The sequence below is a fragment of the Enhydra lutris genome, unplaced genomic scaffold, assembly GCF_002288905.1.
Source record: "Enhydra lutris kenyoni isolate GAN:26980312 unplaced genomic scaffold, ASM228890v2 scaffoldscaffold4, whole genome shotgun sequence".
NCBI classification, from domain to species: Eukaryota; Metazoa; Chordata; class Mammalia; order Carnivora; family Mustelidae; genus Enhydra; species Enhydra lutris.
This window is the reverse complement of record NW_019154088.1, coordinates 44,441,112-44,468,599: the sequence shown is the minus strand read 5'-3', so window position 1 is coordinate 44,468,599 and position 27,488 is coordinate 44,441,112. Positions and strand designations below refer to the sequence as shown.

Sequence of the window (27,488 nt, the reverse complement as noted above, 5' to 3'; positions counted from 1 at the left end):
ATTTCTCATTTTGCTTCACTCACCAAGTATGTACCCAATATTAAACTGCAGAGTTTTGTAGGCTCAGAGTTTTGTGTCAGTTACCTGTTATTGTGTAGCAAACTACTCTTGATACCTAGGAGATTAAAATAATCACACTTCATTATATCTAATTATCTACTCCCTACTGAGTCAAGAATTTGAAGAGAGCCTGCCTGGGCTCTTTCTCTGCATCATGTGCTATTATCTGGGTTGCTTGGTGGTGTTTTGCAGGTGGCTGGTCTGGTCTGGAAGGTTGAAGATGGCCTCACATGTCTGGAACCTTGGTGGGGATGACTGGAAGGCTGACCTTAACTCTGCCCTTTCCTTCTCAGTATAATCTCAGGGCCTCTTGAGATGGTTTCTTTAGTAAGGTAGTTGGACTTATTTCATGGGTCTGGGCTCCCAGAATAAGTATTTTAAGACATAGAAAGTGAAACTCCCAGTCTGCTGTGGCCTGAGCCTAGAAAACAATGGAGCATTAGTTTTGATCTATTTTATTGGTCAAAATAAACACAGAATCCATAGAGTAGACATAGAACCCAGGTCTTGATGGAAGGAATATTGAAGATCTTGCAGACATCTTTACTCTTTTACATCGTTCATTTGTTCTTTTCTTTTTTTATGCATTCAGTAATGATCTGGTACTAGCTATAATGCTCATATACAGAGGATACAGAGGATGTGCAATGAAGGGAGTTTTAAGTCCCTTTATAATGGAACTTACATGAACTAGATATGAACAAATAATGTTGCTAAGCAATAATTAATTATTATTAATAGTAGGAGAGATGCATTACTAATTGTTAGTCCAGGGTAGGCTTTCTAAAGAGATAAAATACAAACAATGAGAATAATGCAGCCATGGAAAAGTGAAGGAAAGAACATTTGGGGAAGAAAGTCTAGAATCCAGGAAGGGCTTCTCATACAGAAATAGGAAGAAAGCCTGTGTTTCTTAAACAAAATTATTAAGATAAGAATGGTTGAGAATATGGCCAGAGCCAGAACATGCAGGACCTTGTAGGCCTGATTAACAAGCAGAGGTGAGTCAATAAAGTGTTCTAAACAGGAGAATAACAAGAGGTGATTTCTCTTGTAAGAGAATATGTGGCCAGTATCTGAGAAATAGGAGGTCAAAAAAAGAAGCACATTGGCCTGGTAGAAGGCTATTGCAGGACATTCAAAGTAGTCCTTGTGAGAGTTAATAGTGGCAGTGGAGACGGAGAGAAATATATAAACTCCTGATATATTTTGAAGATAGAGTTAATAGATAAGTTTCTTTTCTGATCATAGACAATATTATTGAACAAAGAGGTATCATTCCTGATCTCTACTATTCAGCCATCCCTTCATATGCCAAAAATCTACAACACACATTGTATATACTAAATAGAAAATACTTTTGCTATAATCATTTATGATATTAAACTTGTCTATACATATATTTTTTCAATCTAAAATTGTGTATTGTTAACATTTGGCACATTTTATTACTTCATTTCTTTAAAGCATTCAAATCTTTTAATTTTGTAATAAAACTCTGGATCCACATATCTCTCTGCTTGTTTATATTGATTCTCCTGTAGTAGCTTTTATTTTCCTCTAACCCCATAAGTGACTATATTCAAGAGTAAATCCAAATTTGGTATTTTACGTGTCTTTGTTTATACTAGCTCTGAGCTATCTTAACAAAACCATGTCCTGCAGTCAGGCCTCCATTTTGAGCTTGATATCTGTATTTCCACTTGGTTATCAGAGACAGGTATGATTCTGGACATATATTAGACAAAATATTCTACATCACCTTTCCAATGCAAACAACTAAAGGTACTAGGAAGTTACTAAAAATACTATTTAAAGCATTAAAATGGAATAAACCTAACCAAAGAGGCTAAGAATCTATACTCAGAAAACTATAAAGTACTCATGAAAGAAATTGAGGAAGACACAAAGAAATGGAAAAATGTTCCATGCTCCTGGATTGGAAGAATAAATATTGTGAAAATGTCTATGCTACCTAAAGCAATCTACACATTTAATGCAATCCCTATCAAAATACCATCCATTTTTTTCAAAGAAATGGAACAAATAATCCTAAAATTTATGTGGAACCAGAAAAGACCTCAAATAGCCAAAGGAATATTGAAAAAGAAAGCCAAAGTTGGCGGCATCACAATTCCGGACTTCAAGCTCTATTACAAAGCTGTCTTCATCAAGACAGCATGGTACTGGCACAAAAACAGACACATAGATCAATGGAACAGAATAGAGAGCCCAGAAATAGACCCTCAACTCTATGGTCAACTCATCTTCGACAAAGCAGGAAAGAATGTCCAATGGAAAAAAGACAGCCTCTTCAATAAATGGTGTTGGGAAAATTGGACGGCCATATGCAGAAAAATGAAATTGGACCATTTCCTTACACCACACACGAAAATAGACTCAAAATGGATGAAGGACCTTAATGTGAGAAAGGAATCCATCAAAATCCTTGAGGAGAACACAGGCAGCAACCTCTTCGACCTCAGCCGCAGCAACATCTTCCTAGGAACATCGCCAAAGGCAAGGGAAGCAAGGGCAAAAATGAACTATTGGGATTTCATCAAGATCAAAAGCTTTTGCACAGCAAAGGAAACAGTTAACAAAACCAAAAGACACCTGACAGAATGGGAGAAGATATTTGCAAACGACATATCAGATAAAGGGCTAGTGTCCAAAATCTATAAAGAACTTAGCAAACTCAACACCCAAAGAGCAAATAATCCAATCAAGAAATGGGCAGAAGACATGAACAGACATTTCTGCAAAGAAGATATCCAGATGGCCAACAGACACATGAAAAAGTGCTCCATATCACTCGGCATCAGGGAAATACAAATCAAAACCACAATGAGATATCACCTCACACCAGTCAGAATGGCTAAAATGAACAAGTCAGGAAATGACAGATGCTGGCGAGGATGCGGAGAAAGGGGAACCCTCCTACACTGTTGGTGGGAATGCAAGCTGGTGCAACCACTGTGGAAAACAGCATGGAGGTTCCTCAAAATGTTAAAAATAGAACTACCCTATAACCCAGCAATTGCACTATTGGGTATTTACCCTAAAGATACAAACGTAGTGATCCGAAGGGGCACGTGCACCCGAATGTTTATAGCAGCAATGTCTACAATAGCCAAACTATGGAAAGAACCTAGATGTCCATCAACAGACGAATGGATAAAGAAGATGTGGTATATATACACAATGGAATACTATGCAGCCATCAAAAGAAATGAAATCTTGCCATTTGCGACGACATGGATGGAACTAGAGGGTATCATGCTTAGCAAAATAAGTTAATCGGAGAAAGACAATTATCATATGACTTCCCTGATATGAGGAAGTGGAGATGCAACATGGGGGGTTAAGGGGGTAGGAGAAAAATAAATGAAATAAGATGGGATTGGGAGGGAGACAAACCATAAATGACTCTTAATCGCACAAAACAAACTGAGGGTTGCTGGGGGGAAGGGGGTTGGGAGAGGGGGGTGGGGTTATGGACATTGGGGAGGGTATATGCTATGGTGAGTGCTGTGAAGTGTGTATACCTGGCGATTCACAGACCTGTACCCCTGGGGATAAAAATATATGTTTATAAAAAAAAAATTTTTTAAAGCATTAAAATGTTTATTTTAAAAATACGATGTCAAATTTATAAGAAAACTGGACAATGAGGCTGATTTTGCCCTGAGAGCATTTGGTGACAAGGGTGAATTTGAGCATCAGTTGTGATGGCATTTCTGGCCAAGGGGTACAAAATTCCAAACCCATAGTATTTCCTGGGGGAAAATTCTACCCTTAGAAGTGGGAACTCAAAAAACTGTATCCATAGGAGAAGAGTAAAGTAGAAATAAACCCAGTCTACACATTCCTACTTCTAAGAAATTTGCCTTTGAAGTGAGCAGAGTAGGGATGATGTGGGAATACATACTTTACATTATAATCACAAACTGCCTCTTATCTGGATTTTTAACTCAAATTCATATCACCTGGATGGTTAAAGTAAAACCTTAAGCCAGGAATTTAGATTAATGTGATCCTAGACAATGATGGCAGTAGCTGCCTATAGATACAAATCTCTCTAGAGGAAAAAAAAAATCATCTTAGACATTAAAGAGTTTATTTTTAAAAATATATTTTTAAAGAACAGAAGTATTTTTTTAAAAGATTTTATTTATTTCTTTGACAGAGACAGATTACAAGTAGGCAGAGAGGCAGGCAGAGAGAGAGGAGGAAGCAGGCTCCCTGCCGAGCAGAGAGCCCGATGTGGGGCTTGATCCCAGGACCCTGAGTTCATGACCTGAGCCGAAGGGAGTGGCTTTAACCCACTGAGCCACCCAGGCACCCAGAACATAAGTATTTTTAAAGACCAACAAATAGCACATAATCAAAATTAACCAGGAATCCACAGAGACAAATTACCCTGAGAGAAGGCCAACAGAAAAACATCTTTAAAATCATAATTGGAAATATACGACAGTATAAAACAATCACTTTGTTTAAAGAAATAAGAGATAAACCTTGCTGTGTTTGCAGGTAATGAGGAAGTATGAAAGTAATGGCATAACAGGTATACAAAAGAACTATACAGAATACTTTGAAAGCTTTGTTCTTGTAATTAAAAACACAGTAGATGGGTTTAGCATGCTCAGAAGAATTTATTCATAATGCAATACAGGAAAAGCAAGAAATGGAAAAGTTGGAAGAGAGTATAAGAGGCATAAAAGAGATAATGCAAAAGATGCTCAAGAGAGGATAGAAAGAAAAGAGCACAGGTATTATTTAAGAGTTAATGGTGAGATTTTCCAGAAATTTCTCAGATGAAAGACATCATACTTAAATCAACAGGTCTTAAAATCCAGCAAATCACAAACTGTTAAGTACAAAGAAATCTCTACTTAAAAATATTATATTGAAGCTGTAGAACATCAAAGGTAAAAACATTTGAAAGTAGCTGTAGAAAAAAAGCACAGTGACTTCAAAGTGTGAAAATTTGAGCTTACTTCCCTACAGCAGTATTGGCCATCTAAAGATGGTAGAATGGTGTCCTAACATACTGAAAGAAAATAACTGCAAACCTCTAATCCTATGAACAAGGAAAGCATCTTTTAAGAATAAGGTTAAAATATATATTTTCAGAAAATCAAGATCAGAAAGGTCACTAAAGATCATTCTAAATGATGCACTTTAGATAATATTTGAAAAGTGATCGTGGATTTGTATGGTCTGTAGTGAAAGAAGGATTTAAAGGGAAATGAGTCAGCATATATCTGGACAATTCTAAAAAATTGTGCAGGTATAACATTATAGTCAGGCCCAATAGGTTTTAAGAGAAGAAAAGAGAATTAAAATTAGTAGCAGGAAAAGAGTTGGAATAATCATTCAATCCATAAATCTGAAAGAAGACAAAGAAAAAAGATCACAAAACAAAATAAAAAGTACACAACAGGAAGGTACATTTCTACTCAAATATATCAATAGTCATAGTAAATGTAAATAAAGTATTAAATGCTCTCAGTAAAATAAAAAGATTTCCAGACTTTCTTGAAAAAAATAGGTTATAACCACATGCTGTTTAAGAGATGCTTGTAAAGTATAAGGATAGTAGAACTTTAAAAGGTTGGAAAAGACATAACATGCAACTACTAAGTGAATGTCAGGGTTACTATATTAATTCAGAAAAAATCGAGTTTTAAATAATAAATTGCAAAATGATAAAAACTTCAATTTACCAATAAAATAAAGAAATTTTAAATTTGTATGTACTTACTAGGGTAACCTCAAAATATGTGAATCAAAAAGACAACTATAAGAATTTTTTTTAAACTACTACCCTTTTGGAAGTGTTTAACCACCATTCTTCTAAATTAATTCAAGTAGAATAAGCGGGGTAAAAACCCAACAACTGCATAGATGATTTGGACAACTCATTTGTCAGACTTGACCCAACACCACATCACATCCCTAAATCTCAGACTATTCCTTCTTTGCAAGCATACATAGAACAAAAATCAATTATATATTGGACTATAAATCATGTTTCAACAAATTTCAGATGATTGAATGCATATGGTCTATTTTCTTCTCTAACCATGATTAAATTAAAAAATCAGAAAGAAGAGATAATAAAAAATACCCTGTATATTTGTAAATGAAGAAACACTTGCCAACTAGGTATCCCTGCTGTGTGACTAGCAGGTGCACAAGTTCAACACGTCCACTGTACCCTGAACTACCTCTCCTTCTTTCCCCATCTTCATCACTGAAACCATTATTTACCTCACTATCTAAAATATCATTTGTATTTTCACTGACATTGCCTTAGTTCAGTCTCTTAACAATGATGTTCTCAATTTCTCTGTGACCAGACTCTTCCCTTTGAGGTCTGTACTCCTCCTATCTGCCACAATATTCTTTCTAAAAGATTGGTTTAGTCAATAAAGCCTTCATTAAAAAAAAAATTAGATGGACTTAGATGGTATTATACTAAGTGAAATAAGTCAAAGACAAATACCATATGATTTCATTTACATGTGGAATCTGACAAAACAGACAAAACAAAAAAAGACTTCTCATGGATGCAGGAAACAGAGAGGTAACAGAAAAAGGGGTAGGGGATGGATGAAATAAAATGAAGGGGATTATGAGATACAATAGAAAAAAATTAATGATTGTCAATACCAACAGAATAAAACCTATACTCCATGACGTGACATTCAAGAATCCTTGAATAGAGTCTCTTTCTTCCCATCTTTATTTCTTCCTGAGCTCTCATGCACCTTTTGTGTACCAGCTATGCTAATTAATTTATACTTCTCTGAACGCCCCCTCCTCTCTATCTTCTTTTTACCTTTGAGCATATTAATCTCCTTACCTGGGATGTTCTCTCTTCTTGCTTACCCACCTAACCATTTCCTATATATGCTGGAAGGTAAAGCTCAAGTATCACATTCCTTGAGATGCCTTGCATGGTCAGTCCTCATAGTGTTACTCACTTCTTTACTTTCTACCCGAGAATTGTTTTTTGTCTTTCAGTTTTGTAAATCAGCAATTTAAATATCTGCCTATTGTATTAGGCATATTACATGCCTCATAAATTACATGCAGACAGAAATTTTTTTTCTCATTTATTTTTTAAAAATTCTTAACGCTTACAAAGGAAGAGCTCAAAAATTGAATTTATGAGTAAAATGAAATTTAGTAAGATAGTTTAAACATTTTTATTGAAAGAAGCAAGAAGGGCCAGTCAACAGATAGGCAATGAAAAAGGACAGCAATAGTATAGAAAGTAGATGGGATAACATGTAAAGAATATTGGAGGGCACATTTGGTGTGGCTGTCCTAAAACCTTTTAGCATCTTGATGGAAGGGATGCCAAGTAGAGTTGTATGGTTTTTATACTGCACAACTCAAGAAGATGTCATACACATCTAGTCAAGGATGCAATTGTGCTTTGCAGTGCAATCCTGAGTAGTTTCCTATCTTATTTGATTAAATGAACCCCAACATTAGTGTCAAGGAAGTAATTGTTATTTAACTACTGGGAGTCATTAAGAAAAGGATTATATTTTGCATATTCTACATAATGAGAGAAGTATGTAACACTTTATAGAAATCTTTCTGTCAAATACAAAAAAGTTAGGTACCTGATGTAGCAAGTTTTTATTATACGGAAAACAATCACAATTAAAACATGTAAATAAATCATTGCAGTGAGTTAGAAACCATGCCCATCTGTGGTATAATTTGCAGAGTTTGCTTAAGACACATGAATATTATGACTTTAAGTCAAAGCAGTTCAGACAAAATAATTTAGAAAATAAATTATATATTTGTGCTACCTATTCTGTTAAATAACGGATACTCAGAAGCCAAACTAAGAATAATTAGAATTCACCAACTTGAACCCATGGCTTTATCTGTTTCCAAGTCTTATGCTAGTTTGAAGATTCTGTGTTTTACAGCAAGAACATCAACTGGTGGCTGACAATATAAACCAAACATAGTCATGATATTTTGTTCTGGGAAGTAGCTAGAAAGGAAAAATGAACTCTGCTACTTTCACCTGCAAATGCTTTTTCAAAGCAATGGATTTCATTCACAGCCCACAGTCCGTAAATGATGTTTCCCATTTCCCATCCCAAGCTGAAGTTCCTGGTTTGTTCTCCACCCACCTCTGACTCCTTCCCTGTTGCTAGATGTGCTCTTAAAAATAGCTTCTCACAATAATAATAGTTCCTGGCTTATTGCAAACCACGTGTTTCATCTGTTTTAACGTGTCTTCTACAGATCCTCCTGCTGTGGAGCCAGCGTTCCTGGAGATCCGGCAAGGACAAGATCGAAGTATTACTATGAGCTGCCGGGTTCTGAGAGCCTATCCAATACGGGTACTGACCTATGAGTGGCGCTTAGGCAATAAATTATTACGGACGGGTCAGTTTGACTCTCAAGAGTACACAGAATACCCAGTGAAGAGTCTTTCCAATGAGAACTATGGGGTTTATAATTGTAGCATCATAAATGAAGCTGGAGCTGGGAGATGCAGCTTTCTTGTTACAGGTAAGATTCTAAATATTTCACCTTGTATATATTTTTGATGAAGGGATCTTAGACTAAGTCAATATAAGAAAGGGTTTTGCAAATCCATGGAACATACTATGAGTAATGTGTCTGCTATAGTTAGAGCTATTCATTTCTTTCAGAGGCAAATTTATTTTAGCAGTTGCAGTTTATGTGCCTATGAAATTAGAAGTTTATGTGAATTCAAGATTTGGTGAAGAGGTTAGTTATTTTGAGTGTTTAATAAAGTGACAAATCTTAACCAGCTTTTTTAGATCAAATTGCAAATATTAATACATATTTTCTTCTGCAAGTCTGAAAGTGCTTGTTAACCAATACCTGCTTTGGTTTTCTTAACAGTAGAAAGGGTATTTTTCTTCTTCCTATTTATTTACTACCTCTGTATGTGTGGTGGAACTCAATTTTGTCCTTAGCTTACCTTTGGTTAACAAATATTCAAAGGAAAAGCAATAAAGTTGTATCTGGCATATAATAAATTAGAAAGAAGTATCAAGCAATATGTTTTGATATCATTATCTGAGAGTGTATTAAAAGAAATATTAAGTCTGTATTAAATCTTAGGTAATTATATAAATTATTTTATAATCTATAAACTAAAGTAAATTTGTGTGATTTTTGAGCTGGGGTTTAGACATGCATTAAAAGGATATATTCCTTTTATTCCTTTTCAGGATTATTTTGTTCTGGTAAAGTTAATTGGAGTGTTCATGCTAGTAACTGCACACTAACACTAAACTAAACTAAAGTTAGTTGGAGTGTTCATGCTAGTAAAAGAAGAAACTGGACATTGGATATTATCTGAAAAGCAGTTGTAAATATTACGATTAAAGTGTTTCAGATTTAATTAAAACTTGTTCATTAGTAATATATATTTTTATTCATAAGTTCTTACTTGTAAGAAAATTTTCTAAATATGAATCACCTTGAGATATTTTGGCTTCTTGAAATGTGATAGTAGGTAGATAAAATGTAATGGACGAACCAATATGAAGATGTCCCCTCTGCTGGATCTTCCACCTCTTGATTTTGCAATCCCTTTTTTCAGCATTCAGTTGGACTTAAAGATTTCTACTTTGATTCTTAAAGTGAACTAGTCAAACAAAACCGGAAGTCCCTAGGACCATACTACTTGTTGTTTTCTACTTATGGTAGAAATGGTTGACCTTTTCTTTTCTTTTCTTTTCTTTTTTTTTTTTTTAATTAACGCCCAAAACAAAAATATTCCATAAAATTAACTACATCCCTTCCTTCAAACTTTTGGGACTTATATTCATTCTAATTTCTTTGTTATTCCTGACATTGTTTTCTAACTTTAGTTTAGGTCATGCTGCCTCTGTAAGATTTTTATTTGTTCTCTGTTATGTGACCCAAATCCTATTTTCTGAACTAGAAGACAAGCTAATTTCCATTCAAGATCCATGGGGTGTAGTAAGTAGATTTTGATAGCTCCAGAAAGGAATAAACCTGTTAGGGGTTGCTCCACAAAGGGAGAGGAAATAGCCCCATGAATTGATTTGTTTCTAGTGTGTATTTTTCTGTCTTCATGTCAGCCTCATCATTTCAATATTTCCACATATAATCTAATATAGTTTTGAAGAAAAGAGAAAATAATTGTGTTCCAAGTATTGTATAATCTGGGAAAATATACATTTGACCCTTGAACAATACAGGAGTTTGGAGCATCAACCCCCCAGATAGTCAAAAATTTTCATATAGCTTTTAACTCCCTCAAAACTTTACTAATAGCCTACTGTTGACCAGAAGGCTTACTGATGACATAGTCTTAACACATATTTTGCATATTAAATGTATTATATACCTTATTTCTACAATAAAGTAAGCTAGAGATGTTTTATAAACCATATTTTTATAATAAGGTAAGCTAGAGAAAAGAAAATGCTATTAAGAAAATCACAAGAGAAAATACATTTATAGTACTGTGCTGTAAAATAAAAACAAAAAATTAAAAAAACAAAAAACAGAAACCTCCATGTGTAAGTAGACCCATGAAGTTCGAATCTCTGTTGTTCAGGGGTTCATTGTATGAAGAAATCAATGATTCCATAGAATCAGAGGTCTGGAAGAAACTTCAAAAACACATTTCTTCTATTAAAAACATATCACAGTTAGTAATCCTATGAATTTCCTGCAATTCAAAACCCTTTAAAGCTATACTGAAGGGAACTAAGTAATAAGATATATTCAAGATGACATATATTCTTTATCCACAAAACAGATCTTTGAAGACAATTGTGTTTACTTCCTGACAGCTAAATTAAGAAAATTTTATTTTTTATAATTATAAATATTTTACCAAATTCAAGATCACTTTTCCACTAGTCATGAATGTTATACAGTTACCCAAAAGTGAACTTGATCTCACTATGGGTCAAAATGTACAGAATTGAACTAAAAGTCAGTGGCAGCCCTCACATTTATATTTACTTTATCTCCCAGGAAAGCTAAAAAATTCACACCTCTTTTCCCAGTTATAGCATGTGTGTGTGTGATGTGTGTGGGAGTATGGAGATAGGTGAGTGAGGTTGTGTTTACTGAGAAGTCAGGGTGTGAGAATATTTTTGTATAAAGGAAAAAGAAGGTAAGCAAAGATACTTTGGGACGTGAATAGCCTAGCTTGTAGCACAGTGTCTGTGTTAGAAAATAGTAACTATAATACCACAAAATATGGTGTATTTTCATTTCTTTTATTTACTAATATTGTTATGGTAAAGATAAGCATAATTTTGTTTGTTTGTTTTATGGTTTAAGTAAGCTTTGTGAACAATGGTAGGAACCCAAACACCATTTATTGCATTTTTCTATGGAAAGTATTTATAAGTTCCAGGAAGTATATATACACAGTTATATAAAATTTAGACTTATAAACCATTTAAGAATTTGATCAATGGAGACAATTTTAGATTCTTTTAAATGAAACCTACTAAAGGAATGTTGTCTTCTTTAACAGGTAAGAGTGGATATATACTCTATAAGAATTTTTATTGCAAAACTACAAAATACAATTGAACGTAAAACAACTTATATGTATTATCTCCTTACTGATGAAAGTTTTGCAATCTGGAAAATATTTAACAATTATTTACTGTGTAACAACTATTGCCGGGTACTAGGGAGGATACTGAAAATAGAACAATAAATACTCTCTCCCAGAAATCTTTCACCATCATATATGTTTCTAAGTCTTATCAGTTTTATATCTGTTTGGTATTTTGAAGCTATCATTTCATTTTTACCCCTACTGTACTTGTAAAGCCTTATATTCTCTTATCTGGGATATTATAGTAACCTTTTATCTGATATCTGAATATTCCTCCTCTTTTCCTTTCAGTCCATGCTGTCCATACTTTCTTCCATACTGTGGGACTTTATTTTCCTGGAAAGTGTGTCTTACTCTTAATGGAAAATGTTGATCTTCATGGCCTATAGGTGCCATATAAATTCATTGTCGTGAGTTTTCAAACCACTCACTAATATCCCAAATAGAATATATAGAATCATCTCTCCTTCAATCCTACCAATTACTCCAAACTCTAGTCAAATTAGATCATGATGCCTGCCACCAAATCATTACATATTTTCAAAACTCTCTGCTTTTGTTAACATACGACTTTATTCTCAAATACTAGCCCTTTGTGTATTCTTCTACTAGATTATGGTGACCCTTGTGTATGCCTTTACTAGGGTCATTTTGGACCTTGCCCCTCAGTCAACTAGAGATGTGTAGATTGTAATAGTATGTTATAATTCACAAATTAATTATGTATGTTATTACTGTTCAAGTATCTGAAAGTATCAGTAAAACTCCAACTAACCATGATTTGAGCAAGATAGAAAATTATTACGTTCAGGTTAAACCTTGAAGTTTCATTTCGGAAACTAACATAATGTCTCTTCCACAAAGTCTTCAGGGATCAGCTTTCTTCCATCTTACTGCTCAGTCATCATCAATAGATGGCACACCTTATAGCCCTTATGGCTACTGAAGTCCCAGCTTTACCTCTATATTTCAGTGAATTACCTCTTGTTAAGGAAACTTCTTTAAAAAGTAGTACTTTTTAGATACCTTTTCTGCTTGTGTTTTGTTGGAGACAACTCAGTCCTATTGGTGTATCTGCAGTAAAGGCTATGGGGTACAGATTTTATTCTAAGATTATATCACACTTGCCCAATACATATTTTAAATTGCCTTAATTGAAAATATTGCAATGAAATTAAATGGAGATTTTCAAGGAAAATCTAGGTTTCATCACTGTAACATTTAACATCATTACTGATAGGCAACTTTTCAGGAACCATGGCCATTGGGGTCTTAGAATAATTTGAAAGACAAGAATAATATGTGTAATCAGAGACTTCATAAGACATTCTATTGATGAGCAATGGAATTGAGAGTACTGTGTTACTTACTGCTGACTAACCCATTACTACAAACTGAGCATCTTGAAACAGCACACATTTATAATCTCACAATTTCTGTGCCAGGAGTCTGGACATGGCTTAGCTAGATCCTCTGTTCTGGGTCTCACAAGGCTGTGATTAAAGTGTTGGCTGAATGTTCTGAGGCTCACCTTCAGACAGGAAGTTGAATCATGTCCAAACTTATTAAGGTTATTGAAAGAATTAATTTCCTTATGGTTGCATGATAGAGGACCTAAGTGTTTTACTCATTGTTGGCTGAGGCCACTTTCATGTCCTAGAAGATACCTGCATGTCCTAGAGATCACTTGTAGTTCTCGGTCATGTGGGCTTCCCATCATCGATGTCTACATCATCAGGCCAGCAAGAAGAATCTCTAGCTCAGGTCAGCTAAGATGGAATCCTTATATTGTAGCATAATTACTGAAGTGACATTCCATCAGTTTCTTCCCACTTTCATTAGGAAAGAATTACACACAAAGACATGAAAACCAGAGTTAGGAATCGCTGGAGGTCAGTTTAGGGTCTCTCTGCCACAAATACCAGCATTTTCTGCCACAAGGAGTATTTTTTTTTTTAAAAGAGCCTACATATAAAGGTAACTAACTGATTTATCTATGGCAATATTTAAAGAAATCCTTTAATTTAATATCTTTCAATAAACATGGCAAATAGGGTTTTACCAAGCAAAAATTTGTCTGTGATTGTTATTTTTACCTCTAGTTTGGAAATATTTGTACTAGGATTATGCATAGTTTTCCTTTTGATATATTACAATATTCAGATTTACATATTACTACTACTATTTTATCCATGTTCAGCAACAGCAGATCAGACACAGAACTAAAATTTGATTCTAGAGAACAAATAAGGCAAAGATGAGACAGTTTTGTGAAAGGGAGTACATGTTATCACTCAGTGAACACAAAGAAATTCAGGTTGACTGGGAGCTATAATGTTGCCTGAGACAGGAGAAAATACTGTCGGATGACTCTAGCTTTGCTTAGTTTTAGAGAATGAAGAGAAGGAAATAACAACCAAATCAGATTTGACTCCAAATTAAAATATTAAAATATTTTATTCTTGTTTCCTAATGTCAGATTGAATTATATACCATCCAAGTGAAAACATATTTTATTCTCTGGCAATGCATATGTTTGTTTTATTCAGCCAGATACTTAATTTCTTATGAATATCTAAAAATGAGCAACATAAGATTATGGATAAATCATTAACAACCATCAGAAGTAAGAGCAAATGAAATTGGAAAAATAAAATATCTAGTACAATTTCCTATGATAAGCTGGGGCACCTGCTCAGTCAGTTAAGTGTCCGACTTGGTTTTGGCTCAGGTCATGATCCCAGGGTCATGAGACCAAACCCCACCTCTGGCTCCTTGGTGCTAGTCTGCTTGAAATTTCTCTCCTCCTTCCCACACCACTCCTCCCCCTGCACCCATATGTGCTCACCCTTTGTCTCTCTCTATATATATATTTCTCTCTTAAATAAATAAATAAATATTTTTTAAAAATTCCTGTAATAACTCTAAAAGGCAAAAAAACTTGCATGTAAAATCAATTATTTTTCAGGGCAGAATTTTATTAAATTTATTAAAGTTTTATTTATCATAATAGATAAACTAGTAGATCCCAATGTTTCTGCCAGATTATGAGATTTAGCTAATTTTTAAAGAGCAGAAAATGCATCATATATTCTAACAACTCTTAATGTGTAGCATTTCTACAGTGTGTAAATTGATTCCACTTATATCTTTTTCATCTCAAACAATCCTGCGAATTGTGTGAAAGCAGTGGTATCACCCTCCTTTGACAGATTTGGCTGACAAAGGCTCAGGAAGCCTAAAATAAAATGTATGTCTTCTAATTGTAAATCCAAGCTCTTCTTGACACACCTCAGTGACTCTTTTATTAGTGGTGCTAAGGGAATTTTTTAATAATTAAGCTAGATAAAATGTAGGTGAGTCTATGATGAATCTGAAAAAGTAGAAATAAAAATGTGAATACTAATTAAGGAAGTCAGTGCCATCAGTAAGCAAAAATTGTACCAAAATTAGTCTAGGATCTAATTTACACAATATTTTAGATAATTTTATTTTTTAACTCTAGTAAACATTTCACGAGTAGTCTATGTTTCACATTATACTTAAGGAAAAACTTCAATTAAAATTTTTACTGTATTTGATGTAGAAGTTTGATGCTTATTAAATTTTCTCATTATTCATTTTCTTCATTATAAAATCATGTAATTCCTCCAATGAAAGATTCAAAGCAATGTGGTCATCAAAAGCCTATTGTTGGACCCAAAAATAAAACATGGCAATGTAAAAGAGCAATTTAAGATAGATTTCATGCACTTACATTTCATTTATCATAGATAGTTTAAAATGTAGACAAACTAAGAATGCTGTGCTTCTCATCTGATGCACTAATTTCTGAATGACACATATCATTATTCACTATAACACACTATCTGGTCTAGTAGACCAGAGAGAGAAAGTTCAAGCTAAATTTGTTTGTTTTGTTTTGTTTTGTTTTTTCTTTAGGGTGTAAAGAATTTGATAAGAATGGAAATTAACTGAATTTAGTAAAATTAAAGTAGATTTGAAAGAGTTAAACATCAAAGTCAGAAAATTTGGCCCTGGGTAAAAGAAGGAAAGCATAGCAGAGACAGACCTAGAGAGAGTAAGTTGATCACATCTTGGAATCAGAAAAGAAAGAGGTAAACATCTACATGCAATTAGAAGTGGGATATAAGACCCTAACTAAGGGTGACTTGAGCTATAGACTGACTTGTTTCCCTCAAAAATTCATATGTTGCATCTCCCCTTCCCCCATATATATATATATACACTGCCCCAGTGTGATAGTATTTGGAGATGAGGACTTTGGGAAATCAGTAGGTTTAGATGAGGTCATGAGGGTAGAGTCCTGATAATGGTATTGTAGTACCTCCATAAGAAGAGATACCAGAGACCTTGCTCCCTTGCTGTTTCATGCCATGTGCAAACACACTGAGAAGATGGCCATCTATAAGTTAGGAAGAGAGCAGTCACCAGAAACTGGCTATGCTGGTGCCTTAATCTTGGACTACCATCCACCAGAACTGTGAGAAAATAAATGGCTGGTTGTGTAAGCCATCTACGTTGTGGTATTTTGTTATGGGATCCATGCAGGCAGTCCATGCAGACAGCCTGCCATAATCATAAATGCCATACTGTGTCAGAAATCACTGTATCAGATTATAGCAAGGAGCAAAGAAAATAAAGTCTCATGGTCTGCATGAAGCTTTCTGGATAATATATTGTGAGTGTGGCTGTCTTTCCTTCTTGGTAACTATATAAAGATAGTTCTTCATTGCCTGACAGATGTTAACAATGTCTAACAGTTCAACTGTGTGTAGGCCATGGAACTCTCTGTGGCCATGGCTCCTTTATCTGTAGAATGGAATACCTGCTTCCCATAAAACATAATTTTAGGAGTACCAATTAAGTTAATCGGTGCAACAGTGTTTTAAAAGCAAAATAGTATGATCATAACAAGTTTAACATAGATGGATTTTCGGATTTAGCCATAGGTAAGCAAACTCGTACTGCTTTCTATCTTGGTAACATAACAATGACAATACCACCCAAAAAAGTGGGGGAGGAAGGATGACTGATTGTGGAAATATTGTCAGTAATCAATACACACCTGAGCTCCGGTCAAGAGACAGATGAGTGATGAGACAATCAAGCTGGAGTAGAAGCCAATGACATTTTGGAGCTAATCTGAGAGAAGACTTTGTATTTTAGGGGGAGACGGTGTTATTTTTTTCTTCCTTCGCCTATTATTTTAGATGGATTATTACCTGACATTATCATAGGGCAAAAAAGCAGACTCTCACTTGAAACACTAGAGGGAAAATTGAGAAAGAGAACTGGAGCCTGGCAGGGGTAGACAGTGTAGAATGGTGAAGTCAGCCAAGATGGCTGGCTTCTGCATTTCTTCTTTTCTTTTTCCTCTTTCCCTCCCCAGACCTTTCCAACAGAGGACTCCCCAGAGACAGTATCTGGAATTGAGGTATTGGAAACTGGGTATACTGGGGAGAGAAATTCCCTGAGGAGGATCAGGATGGAAAGATAGAGAATTATGGGACTGATGCTGAAAGCAGAATCTCTCTGTCCTGAAGCACCCTTCCCCTCTCCCAGGAGGCGCACAAACAAGCAACTAGGCTATTTCACCCTTATAGGCGATATCGGACAAGGTAGTTAGGGGACTTCTGTGGAAAAAAAAAATATGCACAATCAAAGCCAAAATTATTATGAAAGAAAGAAAACAAAATAATCCATTTTGCAATGATGAGAGTAATAAGAAACAATGCTAAATGCCACAAGTAAGTGTAAGAAAAAATGCTAAATACCACAAAACAACATCTTCAGAGAAAGCAGGGATGATATAAGAAATAGAAGGAAGAAAACTAGCAGTGAAGAAAAACTACTTGGTGATAATGGATATAAAAAATGTAATTGCTAAAATAAATAAGTAAATGACTAACCTAAATATCCAGAATAGACACAGTCAAAGAATAAGTAGGTTAGCTGGAATGTCTGGTTTAGAAACCTTCCCAAAAAGCAGCAATACAGAATACAAATATAAAGTGAAATTTTAAGAGATGGGAGAAGAGAAGCAAAAGTATAAATAGAAGTCCTCCCCCCAGCACCTGGAGGAGTTCCTAGAACAGTGTATACTACTAATGAACACTTGTGGAAGGAAGGAAGGGAAGAAGGACTGAATGAAACCATAGGAGAAGAAAAATTTTCAAAGTTTAAAGTTCTTATATGAATTTTCATCCAGGTTAAATTAAACACATTATTTAAATTAGACTTTAAAGTTTTGGGCCACTTTTTGACTCTGTTTATATGTTTTAGAATATTTATCAGTTCTTTATACTAATTTTCTTTCATTTCTAATTTAAGCAGTATCATATACTTAGCCTTATAGTAACCATCTCTTTAAAATACACACACTATACAACCCATGTCTTTAAAAATTCCTACTTTGTAAGATGAAGGATAATTAGTATATAGTGTTATATTAGTTGCAGGTGTATAGTTAGTGATTCAACAATTCTGTTCATTTCTCATTGCTCATAACAATTATTGCATTCTTAACATATTTCACTCATCCCCCTGCCCACCTCTTCTCTGGCAACCACCAGTTTGTTCTGCATATTTAAGAGTCTGTTTTTTTTGTTTATCCCTTTTTGTTTGTTTTGTTTCTTAAATTCTACATATAAGGGAAATCATATGGTATTTGTCTTTCTCTAACTTATTTCATTTAGCTCTGTCCCCTCTAGGTCCATCCATGTTGTTGCAAAGGTGACATTTTAATCTGTTTTATAGAAGATTGATATTGCCTTGTATATATATAACACATCTTTTAAGTCATTGAGCATTGTGATTTAGCTTTGCTAAACTCTTGAAAGTGACCTGGTAAAAATGAGTAGGATCAGCCTTTTTACTGTTTACTATAGTCTTTACCTGAGGATTGGGCTACAGAGGCAAGGTGAAACTATATGAGGCTTAGCATTTTCTATTTGGGTTCAGAGTAGAAAAGTGGTAGTCGAATTCAGGCAGTGCCAGAGGAAGCTAGGATTTCAGCAAAATAATATACACCTCCTTAAAATTCCAAACATCCTGGTGAGATATCAGAAGGATTAAGCCTTAGGAAATAAGGGTCATGCTTGAGAAGGGCCTCGTCTAGATACTCCCTGACAAAGCTGAATATCAAGCCCTGATAAGATTCCTGAGCAAGCAGAATTTAGAAGTCGAATCCTACCAAGTTAGAAGATTCTAACTTGGGAAACACTCTAGGTTCTCCACTATCTCACCCCAATAAAATATAAAAAGCTAGCATACAAAAGTATCAGGTGGTTGGCAGGTAACTGAATTACCCAGTAGAATAAACACAACAGTCTTCAGAGGAAGAGAACATAGTCCAGTTATCTGTAATATTTAATGTTATATAATATGTAATGTTATATTTATCACTAATAGTGTAGTAATAACAATTACAATTTATTACTGTAATGCTCAATAAACAATAAAAATTATTGACATGTAAAGAAAATAGGAAAATGTTACTCTGAGTTAAGAATAACAGTGGTCTATTAAAAAGGAGCTCTGAGGTAGCCTAAATTTTGGGTATAGCAAAAATTAGCCATTACTAATAATTTCAAAGTATTCAAGGAAAATATGTTCTAAGATTTAAAGATAAATGCTGTATTTATGAGCAAATGAATAAGAAATTTCAGCAGAGGAGGAAAAAAACCCTCTAATAAAGAACTAAATGCAAATTCTGCAACTAAAACTGCACAATAATTGAAATGAAAAAATTACCTGGATGGGCTTAACAGCATACTGGAAAAGTCAGAGGGATCAGTGAAATTGAAGACAAATTGAAAGAGCTGATACAATCTGATAGAAAAAGAAATGAAGACTAAAGAAAAGAGATTAAGAACTTGGGGGGATGATATAAAAAGGTCTAAAATGGATGTGATTGAAGTTCTAAAAAAGAGAATGAGAATAGTACAAAAAAAAAATTCTTCAAACCCACAGATCCAAGCATATCATGGTACAGAAAGCAAGAAAAATAAAGGGAAAACCACACCTAGGTACACGCTAATCAAACTGCAGAAAACCAGACAGAGAAAATTTTCAAAGCAGACAAAATAAAAAATGATATTCTGATGATATGTGTGGCAGTTACCTTGTCATTAGAAACAGTGTGGGCTGGAAGACAATGGAAAAACATCTCTAAATCTTCAAAATTCTTTAAAATACTGTCAGTTTATAATTTTATACCCAGTGAAAACATACTTTAAAAATTAGCATCAACTATATTTTTCTGAACAATGAAAGCTAGAGAATTAGTAGTTAGCAAAACTGTACCACAAAATATGCCAAAGCATACTCTTCCGAATAAAGGGAAAGGTTATCAGTGGATACCAGAATCTATAAAAAGAAATAGAGTCTTTCCTCCTATGTTTCCTCTAGGAATTTTATGGTTTCAGACCTTACATTTAAATCTTTAATCCATTTTGAGTTCATTATGTATGGTGATTACAAGGGTTCAATTTTCATTCTTTGGGATGTGGATATCCAGTTTTCTCAACACCATTTATTGAAGATACTATCTTCTTATAATGTATTGTTTACAAAGATCAGTTGACACATGTGAGTAAGTTCATTTCTGGGCTCTAAACACATACACTCAAACACACGTACACATACTCACGCAAACATGCTCACACAAAGAAACTTTTGAAAGTGATGGGTGTTTATTACCTGGGTTGTGATGATGGTAACACAAGGTATACTATGTCCAAAATTACCAAACTGCATATATTAATCATGTGCAGTTTTTTTGTATACCAATTATATCTCAGTAAAGCTGGGAAAAAATGAAAGGAGGATCAGATCCAGGAAATAAGTAGTTAAAAGACTATGTTTCTTTTTTTTTCTTTTAATTTCCATAATAAACAGCCATACAAACAATGGTTAGCAAACTATAGCTTGGAGACCAGCTGTTTTTTTGTAAATAAAGATTAATTGGAATATAGCCTTCCACACTTGCTCATACTGTCTATGGCTACTTTCATGCTACAGTAGGAGAGGTGAGTGCGTGGTGGTAACAACAATCCTATAGCTCATAAGCCTAAACGTATTTACACTCTAGCCCTTTAAGGAAAAGTCTGTCAATCCTTGATTTGAAGCAAAAGTAATCACATTATTAAATTAAGGTTTATAATATATTTAGAACTAAAATATCACAACAATAGCATAAATGATGGGAATAATTTGAATTATATGGTTATAAATTTATAACATTTGTGAAGTAAGAAGTGAATAGGGACCTCAGAGAATTATGAAAGGTGATATGTGATATATAAGTGATGTAATATTGTCTTTAAACTGAATCAATAAGTTAAAGTTGCACAGTTTTAGTCATACAGAAACTTCTAAAATGTTTTTTTTAAAAGGGATACATCAAAGGAATTAAAATGTACTTGATTTTACTCAAAATATTATAGGAAAAGAGCAATATGTGAACAATAAAAACATTGAAAGGACAAAGAAAATAAAGAGTAGGATTGTAGATTTTAACCCAATGATACCAATAATTACATTAAATGTAAATGAATTTAACACTCCAGTTAGCTATCAGAAATCACAGGACGGGATTTAAAAAAAAAAAAAGTTCTTTATAAGATGCATCCTGCTATCCACAAGAAGCACAGATTACATACAAAGACACAAAGAAGCGGAAAGGAAAAGAATGGCGGAACACAACAAGCAACCTGCAAACAGCAGACAAGAAAGCTGACATGATTGTATTATTATCAGACAAAGTAGACTTAAAGACATAGAAAAGTTGTGAGTTAAAGAAGGATATTTAAAAATCATAAAAGAGGCATTTACAGAAAGATGTAACAGTTCTAAATATGTGTTTGTGTCTAATAATAGAGCTGCAAAATTAATAGATACGAAAGTGCCAGGAGAAATAGACTGTTCCATAATTACAGCTGAAGAGTTTAACATCTATTTATGAATAAGTGATAGAATATGTACCCAGAAAAATCACTGATGTTTTAGAAGATCTGAGCTATATTATCAAGAAAATTAAACTAATTGACATTTATAGATCATTATACCCAAAGTTGTAAACTATACATCATTTCATGTGCACGGAGAATGAGTACTAAGTTAAATAATATGCTGACTAAACATTTTCCTTCTAAGATTGGGAGTCGGACAAAAATACTCACTCTTGGGGCACCTGGGTGGCTCAGTTGGTAAAGCATCTGCCTTCAGTTCAGGTCTTGATCCCAGGGCCTTGGGATTGAGCCCCATGTTGGGCTCACTGCTCAGCGCAAAGTCTGCTTCTCCCTCTGCCTCTGCCCCTATCCGACCCCTTGTGCTTACTCTCTCTCTCTTTCTCTCAAATAAATAAAATCTTTAAAAAATATACTCTTATCCTCCACAAATATTATACTGCAGGTCTCTACCACTGCATTAACACAAGAAAAGTAAATAAAATGCATAAAAACCAGAAAAGAAGTAGTACAAATAATTTTATTCTCAAATCACATGGCTATTTTTGTGGATAATCCTACTTAAATTAATAAGATAATTTAGTGATAGCATAGGATGCAAAATCAGTCATATTTCTGTATAAAAATACAATGTAAAATCAATCATTTTTGTATAATAACTATAAAAATTTGAAATGGAAATGTGGAAAACACCATTTCTGATGACATCAAAATATGAATGTTTAATAAAATCTGCACAAGATATACCTTGAAAAATTAAAAAAAAAAATTCCCAGTGAACTGAAACAAGACCTAAGGAAATGGAGAAATAGACCACATTCATGGAATGGAAGAATCAATATTATTTTGATGCTTATTCTCTCCAAATTGATCTATAGATTCAATGCAATCCCAAAAAAATTCCCAGCATTTTCTTTTTTTTTGTCTTTATTTTTATTTATTTATTTATTTATTTATTTATTTTTTGGTAGAAAAAAATTTTTTTTTTTTTTTGTCTTTATTTTTCTTTTGTAGAAATTGAAAATCTTACTCTAGTTTTTATTTGGAAAACCGAGGTCCAACAATAGTTAGATCTCTTTTGGGGAAAAAGAATAAAGTTAGAGGTCTCACACTACATGATTTCAAGGCTTACTGTAAAATCACAATTATTAAGATAGTGTGGGTTTTGTATAAACACAAGGAAGGATTAATCAGACAAGATAGAGAATGAAGAAATAGGCTTCAGTGGTTGCATGTATGATACATGTAAGGTCAACTGAGCTATTAAAAATCACTGGCATAATCCATTGCAGAACTGATAGTTTTCTGGATAAATTGTGCTGGAACTGGATATCCATATTGGAAAAAATAAGTCATAAACAATACCTTACATTGTCCACAAGATTACTTTAAGGTAGACTGTAGATGTGAACATAGGAAACTAAAACTGTAGAATCCTAGAAGAAAACATAGAAGAAAACCCATGCAAATTTGGGATTGGCAAAGATTTCTTAGAAAATAAACAAATAAAAGCACCAGTCATTAAAGAATAATATATCAAAGGTCATTAAAACTTTCTGCTCTTCAAAAGACATCATTAGGAAATAAAAAGACAAGACATCGGCTAAAAGAAATTATATGACAAAAGATTTGTATTCAGAGTATATAAGTAATTCTTAAAACTCAATAATAAAGCAAATAGTCCAATTAAAAATTAACAAAAAGAAAACCTGAATGGACACTGCACAAAGGAGCATATAGTTGACCAATAACTGTATAAAAACTGGTTGCTATCATTAGTTACCAGGAAAATGAAATTTAAACCACAATGAGATAACACTACACACACATTATAATGGCTAAAGTTAAAAAGACTAACAATACCAAGTGTTGATGAGGTTGTAGAGTAACTGAAATTATCACACACTGCTTCTGGGAATGTCAAATGAGATGACTTTTTTGAAAATAGTTCATCTGCCTCTCAAATTTAAACATGCATTTACCAAATAATCTAGCAATTCAATTCCTAGATGACTACCCAACTGAAATGAAGGCATGTCTATATAAAAATTATGCACAAACTTAATTAAAAAAAAAGAAAATTTAAAGATTCTATCTATCTATCTATCTATCAAGAAAGAGAGGAAGAGCATAACCAGGGGAAGGGGGGAGAGGGAGAAGGAGAAGCATACTCCTCATTGAGCAGGGAGCCTGATTTGGGCCTTGATCCCAGGACCCTGGGACCACAACCTGAACCAGAGGCAGACAACTAACCAACTGAGCCACCTAGACACCCCTATGCACAAATTTTAATAGCAGCTTTACTTGTAATTGCCTCTAACTAGAAACAATCCAAATATCCACCTACAAGTGAATTGATAGACAACTTGCGATCTACTCATGGAGTGGAATTATACTCAGTCATAAAAATGGAAAAATAGTTAAAAATTACTGGTAAACACAATATAAGGATGGATGGATTTCGAAAACTCACTCAATATGTTTCTGTCAGAACCTGACACAAAAGGTGCATTATTTATGATTCCATTTATACAGATTTCCTAAATAGGCAAAATTACCTTTAGTAAGAGAAACTAGGTTCTTGTTTGGCTGAGACAGAGTAGAAATGATTGATTACAAAGGGGCAGAGGTAACTTTCTGCAGTGATGGAAATTTCCTATATCTTGACTGGGATGGTGATTACCTAGTAATAACATATTCTTCCAAACTCATCAAAATCTCTACTTAAAATGTGTGCATTTTATTTTATGTAACTTATACCTCAGTTAAGTGTTACCAAATAAATAAGTGGTATTTACCAACTAAGGTAGGATGTACTTTATAACATTAAGGTGCTTGTTCTATTTAATGTTTTTATGGATACAATTTCCCTAATCCATATCATGTTAATATATTTAAGGTCACTAAAAGAAAAAACTGATTGTATTTCAAAAATCCTTTGTTCCTTCCCCCCCTCAACCTTTAAATTACTCTTCTTTAGATGGAGACACTAAACTGGTTATCTTCACAGATTCCCCCTCCCCATGATAACCACTATCACCTTTTCTGAATTATGTCCCTTACTTTAAGAGATAGTGGCTGTTACATTAAGAATATAGAACGACCTAATATGTTGGTAACAAAGGTCATACATAAAAGTTAAGTGAGAGTGGTATAAATCAGATTTTTAGATTTTTGGAGGGTAACCATTTTATAAGCAAAACTGTGACTGTTGGGTAGAATGAAGGGAAGACAGAGATAACCTAACAACGTTAGCCTGTCAGATTCCAAAACCACTTCTCAGAGTTTCCTGATATTATTTCAGGCAGGCATTAAATCAAGTTTGCAGAGGATAAGAAACAGTCTGAAATCACAGATAGCTTCCCCTGAGAGATAAGAGTTCTCATAATTTCACTAACAACTAAGAATAAAACAAAGAAACCCAAATGTAGAAATGACACATATGTATATGAATGTTATTTGTTTAGTATTTCTATCCCTAAGAAAATAATAGGCCGTTAAAAAAGGATCTCTTTAGTTCTTAGTACAGTTGGATTTTTCAGGAGCTATTGGGTGGTAATAAAACCAATCTTTGGAAGAATCAAAGGGCTTTTTAGTTCAATGAAATCAAAGCCAATTCCCAAACTTCCAAGTGTCTGTTTAAGCTCCTGGCCTTTGTTTATCACCCTAAAGGGATGATTAATGGATGAGAACAGTGCAAAACTTGTTCCAAAGTTATGCCAAAAACCAGACTGAAAGTGGTCAGGAGAGAGATTCCACAGATGATGGCTCACAACCTGATCCATCGTCTTTTCTCAAGAGAGATTTTGTGACAGAGCCTTAAATTGAAAAAGTCAGTAGAGGTTTTCTTTTTATAAATTCTTTTCAGGTTTTAGACCTGAGGATAAAACCAAAGTCTTACAGTTTTACATTACTTAAGTAAGAATAACTTAAGAAACCCCCTTCTTTCATCAATCTTATGAACTTTGTCTATTTTAAAAGAACTCCAATATGGCAGTTGCTAGAAGCTTCAGGATCTGACCGTAGGGAGATACCCGCTTTGCGGTCAGATCCAGAGCAATGCCTCTTAGCAATATGGTAAGAACAATTATTTGTGTTATAATCTTTTTGTGTGTGTGTGTGTGCTAGGAGTCATATTCACAGATCTTTTAGTTATTCTTAGAGAGGCAAGGTGATTCAGTTTCAATAACTAGTTTCCTTTATTCACATATAAATCCACTTTATTATTCAAGTTATATGTTTTGGAGAAAATAAATGTTCCTAGAAGATAAACAGCGTACCTTCTGGGCTCCTCTCCAACTCTCTTGAACACATTTTGCTCCCTGCCTAAATGATATTCAGCACATTCATATTCAGCAATGGACCACCCACATGTGCGGCAACAGCACTTGCCAAGAAGTTAATGTGGTCTATAAGTACGCCATTGAACATTCAGCTGTCTCAGCCTGAGAGCCACTGGGTCAATTCATCCATCTGTGCCCCTTCTGTGCACACGCCCCAACCAATGGTCCTTTAAAAGAACACAAGGCTTTGAGATATTTGGCACCATTAAGTTTTTAAGGAATGTATAGCTTCAGGAAGGAATGGATACATTTATTTGCAGCTTATTATATATATTCATTATTCCTGAGCTAAATATTTAATAAAATACAGGTAGCTCTCAATTCTAGAGATTGCATCAGTCCTTGATAATACTGAATTGATAATACTCTCAGATAGCAATATATCATGGCAAATATGGTTGAGTATCAGGGGTAAATTGTAGTTTCACTTTCTGTACTCACAGTAAATGGAGTAGGAAAGCAGGGATACTTTTGAGATTAGTGGAAGTGACATCTTACCAGGAAATCCACCAGCTTGTACAGTATTTGTGTGTGAACTAGGGAAAAAGTCCCCTTTATTGAACAGACTGATTTCTATGTCACTGCAGAAGCAGTTGCAAGAGGAATAGAGCCTGAATTTTAGCCCCTTCACCCCATCAGCCAGACACACTTGGTTGTGAGCGACCATTTCCAGGGACATAGGATATTGGAACAAGAAAGGGACTTTGGATCGCATGAATTCAGAACGTAGCTGTTGCTGGATAGTTGCTTCCTATAGGGCAAGCTGTTTAAGAACTCTAATCTTCACTGTAATCTTTTGTAAAAATAAAATGATAAGAATATTCTCCTCCTGCAGGGAATTGTGCATTTTAAAAAACATAATGTGTGCAAGTTGATTAGCATAGTGAGTGACAAACAGTGAAACCTAACAAGAGAAATACCTCATAAACTCTTATTTTTATCTAGGAGAGATCAAGCATCAATTCTTCCTTAACCCAAGAAAGAACAGTTTTATTCTCTAGATTAAGCTTTCTTCTAACACTTTAGAAGCTATGATTGGAATATTTTCTGTGACCAGGTAGAAGAACACTAGAAGCATGTGTACAAAGTTATGAATAAGAAGACCCCACTGAGAGGTCATTTATCCAGAAGGATTTGTGGTATATGTAGAGAATTTAAAAAATCCCTCAGGGTCTGAAATTACAAGACTGAACAAAAATAAATTGATCCCTAGTATTACACCATCAGTGGGATTTTTTCCCTTTTAGTCGTACTTCATTGCAAATTTTGTACGTTGGTATTTGCTTCACATGCTTTTAGTTACATAATTCTGATTCTTATAAAATTTCCCCACAGTGTACACAATCTTCAGGGAACTGTTTCTTTGATGGAAGCTAGAATAAGAAAGGAAGGGCACAAAGCCTGAAGGGATTGGGTTTTGTATTACATGTAAGAAGTCTTTTAGGGATGTCCAGA

General features: G+C 34.2%; 1 protein-coding gene across 1 annotated transcript in view; it reads left to right on the top strand.

Annotated features, from left to right (window-relative positions):
- LOC111138987 (MAM domain containing glycosylphosphatidylinositol anchor 2) overlaps positions 1-27,488 on the top strand; it is an 853,965-nt gene that overhangs the window by 714,268 nt on the left and 112,209 nt on the right. The window contains exon 9 of the mRNA XM_022491049.1: positions 8,350-8,619. Within this exon, the coding sequence (XP_022346757.1) occupies positions 8,350-8,619 (270 nt within the window). The remainder of the gene's footprint in view (positions 1-8,349; positions 8,620-27,488) is intronic.